At 41.2% G+C, this 10,000-nt stretch overlaps 1 protein-coding gene across 2 annotated transcripts in view; it reads left to right on the top strand.

Annotated features, from left to right (window-relative positions):
* LOC137999817 (uncharacterized) overlaps positions 1-10,000 on the top strand; it is a 22,543-nt gene that overhangs the window by 7,272 nt on the left and 5,271 nt on the right. Inside the window, exons 4-10 of one of the 2 annotated variants that reach the window (XR_011123021.1) lie at positions 1-107; positions 3,577-3,707; positions 5,201-5,289; positions 5,417-5,503; positions 6,463-6,750; positions 7,240-7,421; positions 9,360-9,440. The exon at positions 1-107 is cut by the window's left edge and continues 96 nt beyond it. Coding sequence is in view for 1 of the 2 variants with exons in the window: in XM_068845751.1 (XP_068701852.1) it covers positions 1-107; positions 3,577-3,707; positions 5,201-5,289; positions 5,417-5,503; positions 6,463-6,750; positions 7,240-7,421; positions 9,230-9,440 (1,095 nt within the window). In the remaining variant the exon portion in view is untranslated. Of the gene's footprint in view, positions 108-3,576; positions 3,708-5,200; positions 5,290-5,416; positions 5,504-6,462; positions 6,751-7,239; positions 7,422-9,229; positions 9,441-10,000 lie in introns of both variants that reach the window. The other variant, XM_068845751.1, reaches the window with a different exon arrangement.

The raw sequence follows: 10,000 nt of genomic DNA, 5'->3' as shown, positions 1-10,000 counted from the left end.
GCGCTGCAAGTCAGTTGGAGCAACTGCCCACTGGGAATGAATGTTGCTCCCGCCCCAGAGGTGTCCAACGTGATTTGGGATAATCTGTCCCGAGGGTTGTGGAGAAGGTATGTCCCACCTGATCTGTAAGCCTTTTGTTTTGCACTGGTTATCAACACTTGTCAAGGAAAAAAGGAGACTGTATAACTCTGTTAACTAGTATTGTATTAGACCATAGTTAATAAATGGGAATGGTTATGAAACCTGACAGATTGCTTTGTTGTAGGTTTTTGTTCTCTTTCTTGGCCTTGACCGTGCACAAAACACAATAATTGTTTACTCCGTACTGAGAAACTAACCAATATTAGAAACGTGTTGGTTATGTAAATACGTAAATCATGCATAGTGTATGAGCGCAAAACAAAAGATTGTGCACTGTCGTGGACTTTCCAACCTAAATCTTGGCATCTTTGTTTGCTCCTTCGATGTTTGCCGAGCTTCAAAAACCAGTCCCTTCTATTAACTATGATTAGACTGACAAACCTATGATTGACTTGTCTGTGTTTTTTATAATTATCATTACCACCAGTGTCATTTTCGTCATCGTCATCAACATCAGCGCCAGCATCCTTGAGATATGTCCAGGATTGCCCCTAATTAGACTCAAGCTTATTTTAGTAAGCGTCACAAAGTGTCCCTTGCTCTTAAACATCACTTGTGTCTCAGGAGTACAGACAATTAGCGTTGCAAAGTGTGCCCCAAATGCTGCTCTTTAAGTAAAGATTAACTGCTGCATTTTCCCGACTGCTAAAAATAATGCTAACCAAATGCTAAGACTTCAAGGGACATTTCAGGTTGGATGTCAAAACTGGGCATGCATCTAATTAGGGTCAATCCTGGACATAAGTGTACTAATGGAAATGGGCCCACACAAGGACAGAGGAAAACTCTGACCAGGGTGGGAATTGAACCCACGACCTTCGGGTTAGAACACCGCTGCTCTACCGACTGAGCTACAAGGTCAGACGGGAGCAGGCCGTGGGAACTGAACTTACCGACCGGGCCCAAGGTTCAAATTAGTTACACACCGGGTGGGTAACGATGTCAGTGACAGGTACATTGTACACTGGAAAACAAACGTAATGTTTATGTTTTGTCCGTGAAGCATCTTTTTAATGCATCAGCATTTCCCTGAGCTTCGTCGTAATGTCGGTTCGCCTACGTCCAAGATGTCAGTTCGCCTACGATTCATATGTAAGCTTTAAAACTGAATTGTTTAAAAGTCCTTGTCGAACCTCACAGAAAAAAACTGTGACGGCTAGTGTACCGGTACATCCGAAAACTTATGGCCCTCCCGTTCTTGCCTCAACACGAGATCAGACCCATGTTCGTGCTCCTCAGCGTCCAGGCAGAGACCCAGCCCCTGCGCATTCTCATTGAATACATCCAGGAGCAGTGGATTGACAGTACTATCTTCCTTCCAAGAGATTGGAGTGTATTTAATAAACCAATCCGGACCAACAACGACATAGAGGGGTGGCACAACGCTCTCAACCGCCGAGCCGGTGGCAAATGCAGATTGCAGTTTTATCAGTTAATCGAACTACTTCATCGCGAAGCCCGCCTAACTTCTCTTACCATCAAGCTGATATCAGACAAGAAATTAAAGCGGATCCAGAGGAGAGAGTACAGGCAACTTCAGCAGAAACTGTTCGACGCCTGGGAGCAGTACCAGACCGGCAACAAGAACGCTGCACAACTTCTCAGCTGCTGCTCCCATCTGAATGGACCTGCTCGTAGCCAGTAAAACCATACATTGAGTTTATTAGAATAGACGATATTCGTATTCTCGGTATTGGACTGGAACTAGCTTGGAGGCTAATTTGGGGGCTAATCTGGGGTAATCTTTTCGAATGCAAATACTTTCTGATATATTCCCCCGCATTAGGCTCCATTGCAAGCTAGTTCCAGTCCAATACCGAGAATACGAATATTGTCTATTAATCGCGAATGATCTGTTTTAAGGGGCGGGAGTCACGCGGACAACCCAAACGTCCCCGCATGTAATAGGTAAAACTTAATATATGTAAGCAATAAATAAGTTTATACGTAAAAGTGACTGATTAACGAATTTACTCTAAAATGTCGCGAAATGAACCCGGACTAGGACTACAATTATAGATTAGCAGCGAATGTCACTTAGAATTAAAAAAAGTTGACCGAACGATGTTGACCGAACGATGTTGCATTAGGTTCAATGGCTTAAGAGCAAATGCACTTAACCTCTACACTACCGAAACATCGACTTCAATTTGGCAATATTAAAGCTAATCCTAATCAGGCTCAGGGGTTGCCTTTTCCTTCGCTGTTGACCGGAATGTTTCGAAGAAGAACGCCATTTTCTTCGGAACAGAGATATCGTGGAGCCTGGGGCGAGTTCACAAACCAGCGGGAGAATGATCCGAAAAAAATGGCGGTGGGAAGGAAAGAAAATACAAATAGAGCTTACTTATTATCAATCTTTTTTCGAAGCATTCCGGTCCACGGCAAAGGAAGGACCAATGTGTGATTAATAGACTTTGCGCCCGAACCTAAGCCTTAGTCTGTTAAATTTGCGGAGTGTAGCGGTTGAGATTTCGCCGACACGAGTGGCACGCGTGGTCTATCCACACGACCGGTTAGTCAAATCTTTCGTTTTTATTTACGTTCATTTGTATGTTGTTTCAAGGTGGTCAACAGTTTTACAAAATGATAGTCATAGTGTGGAGTTTAAGACGTAGGCGAACTGACATATTGGACGTAGGCGAATGGACTCTAGACGTAGGCGAACAGACAGTAGGCGAAACGACTCGTAGGCGAAACGACCGTAAACCTGCGTGACAGCTCAGTACTTTCCTGAGAAGGGCCTCACGTTGTACCTGTCACTGAGACTAAAGCCTCGTCGCCCACCCTGTGTGTAACAAATTTGAATCATGGGCCCGGTCGGTAAGGTGTTTTTCAACGGTTTCGTGTACGGAACTTTCGAACCAAGCATGTTGGCAAAAACCAAAATCTGCCCACTTCAACGATTTTCAATTCCTTTCCGTGAACATTTGTCTGATATAAGGATTGAAATATGTAGCAGCACTATCATCCTTGGTCTCAGTGGAATTTCGGGTCGATTTGAGCTTTTTGGAAGATAGCAGCTAGTGTTTCCGATTGCTTCATCGGAGTTTCCAACCTTGAGGATAAATACTATAGAGAGAAAACAGCGAACCTACAACCCACAGGAATAGTGCTGAATTGGGTAAAGTACGCCACAAAAACACTGATAAGGTATCGAGAAGACAAGGTTCGATTCATGTTCTTTATTTCGACTCCTAAACACGTTCAAATTCCCATACAAACGCTCATAGTTTTAACTGATCCTGATGCTCAAATTACATTGTTAGCTTGGGGTGCCTGTGATTCAACAGCCTCAACATTGTGCAACATTTGTTGAGCAACAAATGTTGCACGATGTTGGACCGTGTGTCAGCTTGAAGTTGCTCGGCTTATCTGAAAATACATGAATTTTTTTCAGATTCTAAAAATCGCTTTAATCTTTTGTTTCGCCAGGAAAGTTTGCACAGGACTGGTCTATGGAGCCATATTCTTCTTGGTGTTTTTCTATTTACCTCCCATCAGTTTTGTCTCCTCCTTAATTGCGTTGGACAACATTGCAAAAGTTGTTCCTTTCTTAGAACCAGGTAAGCTTGATATAAATTGCTCTTGGTTCACCACTTAAGGTATTTGATTAGAGTGTTCCGAGAAATTTTTGCCGAATTCTGCGTGATAAACAACGACACCTTGAAGCAACAACGTAAAATTGCCATAATTGAGGTTTTGACGACAACGGAAACATACAAAAATTTGGTTTTATCAACGGAGTTCATAATGTAAATTGGCCACCGTACAGAGATTCTAAAAGCTGAAACATACAACATACAAAGCTGAAACATACAAAAGCGGAAACATACAACCGTGAATCTTGCATTTCAGTGCTGTATTTTCTTCAGTGGCGTTCATACCCATCCGAATGTAGGATAGGGTTACTTAGCGAATGTTGAGTATGTGGAAGGCCGTAATGAAAAGTACTTTGTTAACAAATAATATCTCCCCCTATTAAAAGAGAACGTGGTACAAGGGGGGACAGCTATTCTTAGAGTTATTTTCATAGAGTTATGTCGTAGAGTTAGAGTTAAGTTTCCAAAATCCTGAATTCAAGATTTTGGAATTCAAGAGTTTGGACTGCCAAAATCCTGAATTCAAGATTTTGGACTTCCAAAATCTTGAATTCAGGATTTTGGCAGTCGTTAACTCTAACTCTAAGTCATAACTCTACTGAAATAACTCTATTGATAGTTAACCTCGGTACAAGTGAATCTTTGCCCATGTGTCGGGTGCTTGTGCTTGCTTTCATACATGTCCAATACTCCCACATAATGAGATTCCTGGTACGTCACAATAGACATCACAAAGTGTCACAAAGTGTCCCGCTCTAAGTCTCGCAAAACTGTTACTATTTTTTTAAGGATTCAGGTTGGGGGACACTTTGTGATGTGTATTGTGAAGTGCCATGAATCTCATTATGTCGGAGTATTGGACAACCCTCCTTGCTTTATGGTTCGTTTTCACTTGACACGAACTCTTGTGCTGAAAACCGCGTAACAACGCTGTGAAAACACCAAATTTGAGATTTTGTCGACAACGTGAGCACAGAAATGTGAATCTTTCTTTTGCTCTGAAAGCGTTGCTTTGATTTACGTAAATTTGTTAATTTCCATTTACAGTGTCCCTAACTAGTGCTCCAGCGCTAGAACATTAGACGCTTCGATAACTTTCCTTTCCTTTCCTTTCCTTTCCTTTCGTACCCAGTTTGTTTTTTGGATACTATCTCCGCGTGGGCGAGATGGAATTATATTTGAAGAGACGTTTTCGTAGACTTTCCCGTCTTAGATCTCAAGTTAAGTCCCTGTTAACGATCAAGACTCTAACAATTCGGATGGTTTTGTTTGTGCCTATTACTCGCGTCGCTACTGTAAACCAGGCTTTTGGCCGGTTAATGATGAGTCATTCATTCGGTAAAAACTACCGCGAATTTTATCTTCAGCTCCTTTTCCGCCTTTCGCGTTGGGATATTACCTCATGCCAAAACGAGCGGAGGTTTCGTTCCTAATGTTTTCATCCTTTTGTTTTTCAGTTCTAGCGTATTCTAACTTTGCAAGGGGAGTCATCGAGGGATTTCTGTCCAGCGTTTCTCTTTGGGTATTCTTTGCCATTTTGCCGTGGGTGAGTTTTACATTTTTCAGCATTAGCTTTCCAAAACCCAACACCATGATACGTATCATTCTGTGATGTGCGGTGATGTTTTTCCATATTTTTATAGTTTTAATGAGTCTTTTTTGTTTTTCTTTAGATTTTACGGAGACTCACCAAACAGGAGGGCATCGCTTCGCGGAGTGAAGTTGACACCTCTGTGCTCGGAAAACTTTTTATATTTATGGTAAGGTGACTTTCATCCTGCGAGCAGAACCTTCTTTTGTCTTTTTCTTTACTGAGGAGGAAAAAAGGAGGCTCTGCCTGAATCGCGTCAACTCTTTGAAGCCAGCGCAGCCCGAACTTCTGGACTAGTCAATCTTCTTTTCTCTCGGCAAACCGGGTTTTCCAGTGCGAGCATCTGTTTAGTGATAAAAACTATGGTTATTATTGAGCCCGCTGTACCGTGAAAAACCAAGATGGCAGCTTGGGTTGGAGACTGTATCCTGGCAACATGCAGCACGCACTCAATAAAGATCTTACGCGATTCATGCAGAGTATTTTTCAAGAATGCCAAAATCGAGCAAGCAAAAGAAAGGCTCTGCTGGCAGTGTGGGTGACTTTTCGCGTGGGTGTAACCCTCTGCCGTCTGCATAATTTTTCTTATTAGACCAATAAGAGAATCTGGCATCTGATTTGTCCCCATCAGCGTCAGAAAAGTGTCTTATTTTTAACGCAAGTTTTGCGGAAAAATAAACAATAGGCCAAGTGTCAAAAAGTCCTTCTCACAACTACACTCAGACCAAATGTTGTACCCAATTCAAATCTCCTGGGATTGATGTTGCTTGTGTATTGCATTTGCATTCAAATGTAGCAGTCACATTTAAATGATATGGAAACATCTGGAACAACATGTTTATTGCCAAAGGGTTTGAATTGGGTGCAACATTAAAAATAGACACGTTTCTCACGCTAATGGGAACTAGGCCAATTTGGGTAAATCTTTCTCTTGGGTGGTGGACATTATGGAAGGCGTTTGAAAGTTTTGGAGATAAAGAATTCCACGCCTCCTCGCGATGAACACGGGCTCTCGCCTTACCTCCCTCGCGCGAAACTCCTCCTCTACTGAACGCATTCCAGGCAGATTACTATGAACTTTTTCCTTGTTTACTTCAGTTCCACTCTCTTTCTCAATTCGTTTCACAGATTATCAATAAATTTCTGTTTATTTCTGCTGGATCAGCGGCTCTGTCAAAAATTAAAGAAATCCTTGAACAGCCCAAGGAAATCCCTGAATTCCTCGCAACGTCTCTACCAGGGCAGTCCACGTTCTTTATCTGTTACATTATGTTGCGCTCTTTTACTGGATTTTCCTTGGAACTCTTGCGCATCGTGGATCTCATTATCATCCCAATTAGGCGAAAATGGTTTTGTTACACTCTAAAGGAGGATGAAGCCGCTTGGAGACCCCCTCCTGTTGCATACGATAGCGTGGTAAGTACGTTACGTAATGATTTCGCACGTGTAGCAGGCGTTAAAAACCTTGTGTCATCGTCTTGAAAATGGAAAACGATTGATTAACGCCGCTCAACTAATGGCAACTAGTTGAAAGGAATAAAGTCTGTCCCTAATTTTGAATGGTTAGTTTTATCATTTAACATGACATGATACACAGTCAAGCATTTGTTGAACAAGACCGGCAACATTTGTTCATGAGCGACATGTGGAACCGTGTTTCACCAAGTTAAGAGAGTAGATGTGTTTGTACGATCTACCCTACATGTGGGTTTATATATGCACTTATGAGGAGTTTGCTTCTGTATGGAGTTGCTCGTGCGAGGAGTTTTCGTAAAAGCCCGCAAAGGGAATTGTTAATCTTTAGGTTTTTCAACTGAATGAGAAAATTGTGTTTAAGACCACCATACGGTACCCCTGGAGTTTCATTATTTGTTTTTGTGTTTTTTTTTTTTTTTTTTTTTTTAGTATACGGACCACATGTTTGTTTTGGTTGTTGGATTATCATATTCGATCATCGCTCCTATCATTTCACCCTTCGTGGTCTTTTATTTCTTCTTCGGTTATATCGTATGGATGCATCAGATTATGTGTGTGTATATCCCTGTCTACAGTTGTGGTGGGCTTATGTGGCCTAAAGTATTCAACAGGTAATTTATTGAAGACATTTATTGTTATTTTTGCGTGAAAACAAGTTCAACTCCAGCCTCGCTTTTATTTAAAGGCCTGGGGCCGGTTCCTGAAAGGTGTAATTACTCTATTCCATGGATAAATGTGCCGGAATAAGACACATTTATCCCTGGAATAGAGTTATTACACCTTTCAGGAACCGGCCCCTGGTAACCTTAAGGCGCGTTTACACGACAATGGAAAAATGGCACGGGTCCGATAAAAAATGGAACGGTTCCATTGATTTTTGTAAAGAAACAGTGAACTTTTACCCGTTCCGCTACGGGACCATAGGCGCCCATGGTCCCGTAGCGGAACGGGTAAAAGTTCACTGTTTCTTTACAAAAATCAATGGAACCGTTCCATTTTTTATCGGACCCGTGCCATTTTTCCTTTGTCTTGTAAACGCGCCTTTGGTTAGCACAGAACTGTAATGATAATGTAGCGTTCATATTTAAATGATAATGTAGCGTTCATATTTAAATGATATGGAAATACAGGGAACAAAACGTTTTATTCCCACAAGGTTTGAATTGGGTGCAACATTGAATAATTCAATGTTGCACCCAATTCAAACCTTGTGGGAATAAAACGTTTTGTTCCATGTATTTCCATATCATTTAAATATGAACGCTACATTATCATGCAAATACAATACACAGAGCATCTTAATCCCGAGAGATTTGAATTTGTGTACAACATTGAGTTAACCAATTAGGTCTATTAAGCTGAGGTTGATTAGCAATAGAGTAATTTTCACAGAGTTATGACATCCGAGTTAGAGTTAAGTTTCCAAAATGCTGAATTCAAGATTTTGGAAAGCCTAAATCCTGCATTCAGAAATACAGAAATACAAAAAATATCCTAAACATGCAAAAAGGCTAACCTTAGGCCTAAACAAACGTTTTAGGCCTAAGGTTATCTTTTATGAATGTTGGCTTCCAAAATCTTGAATTCAGTATTTTGGAAACTTAACTCTAACTCTACGACATAACTCTATGAAAATAACTCTAAGAATAGCTGTCCCCATTAAGCAGACACGTGTCCCACATACTGATACCGCAGAATAGACCTTTTCGGCTTGTACATTTTGTTTTCCCAATACAGATCATGTGATAATACTCAGGAGGCTTGGTCATTTGTTTTGTTCATTAAAAAGAAAGCATGCAGGCATATTCATGCTTGCATGCCCTCATTTTAACGAACAAAACAAAAGACCAAACCTCCTGAGTATTATCACATGATCTTTATTGGGAAAACAAAATGTACAAGCCGAAAAGGTCTATTGTCGAATTCATTCACTAAATCGAAAATGTCCCATCTCCGCTGAAACAATTCTTGGAAGGTGTGATGAAAACAAATGTCTACAATATCTAGCAGATCCCTTGACTTTCCTTCATTTGGAAACTTAAGCAACGACTACGGCGACGGCAATGAGAACGTCACAAATTTGCATATTTGGTGGGCACAAGCAATAGCTTTGCACGCCCTGCACGTGCGTTTTTCACTTTTGTCCATTTCTTTGCCATCGGCTGCAAAACAGCAACGTGAAATAGCCAAATTTGAGGTTTATGAGGGGTGTCAGCACTTGAAGGGAAATTTTCGTTTTCCGCCCTAAATTTAGCGCCGTTTCGGTCATTCTTGAGAAAGTACCACACCCTTGTCATATCAAAAAGGTTGAAATAGTCACGAAGTGATTACAAAAACGCAAATTTATATTTTCAGATGACGTTCTCGTTGATGTCGCCGTCGTAGTTGCTTCAGGTCTCTATTAATCTTCTTTCCGCAGAATTATTGCAGGAATGATAGTCTTTCATTTACTGATGACCGGAGTCCTGAGCTTGAAGCAGTCCTATTACACATCCGTTGCCATGGTTCCGCTGCCAATCATCACCATCTTGTTCTTCTTCTTTATACAGCAACATTTCCTGACACCATCGATGTATTTATCGTTAAATATGGCGTCGGGATTGGGACAAGCCAGTCCACATTTTCTTCAGGTGGGTATCGTGTCCTGTAACATGCAGTGGGCGTGAAGGAACCATTTGAGTCTGTTAAATCATGTGGCTTGGTTTTCAGAGGCTTAACTTAAGGTGGCTTACTACAGTTTTAATGGATTATAACAGCCCAACTTCTAACTCTTTTGAATAATGTCCCAAGATGTTTTTCATTCTCTATTTACTGTTTGCTGAAGTCTTTTGCCATTCTATGTGAAAATTGAACAATTAAACGTAAACAAATGGCCAAAATGAACGACCGAGTACCTAAGGAGAGACTGGGCGCTAGTAGTTTAAATCACGCTTTTCTCAAAATCTACCCTTATGACCTCCGCACCCCCCCCCCCCCCCAAAAAATTGAAAGACATCTTGGGACATTATTCAAAAGAGTTAGAAGTTGGGCTGTTATATTCCATTAAAACTGTAGTAAGCCACCTTAAGTTAAGGCATAAAGGGCGTCAAACTTGTCGCGCAAAAGTGATCAAAATTGCGCGTGTTGTTGAAGAGTAACGCAAAAATATGTGCTAAAATGCGTGCCGCAAGTGCAGCACGATTATTTTTCC

This window comes from Montipora foliosa, chromosome 4, assembly GCF_036669935.1.
Source record: "Montipora foliosa isolate CH-2021 chromosome 4, ASM3666993v2, whole genome shotgun sequence".
Taxonomy (NCBI): domain Eukaryota; kingdom Metazoa; phylum Cnidaria; class Anthozoa; order Scleractinia; family Acroporidae; genus Montipora; species Montipora foliosa.
This window is presented reverse-complemented; position numbering and strand designations above follow the sequence as displayed.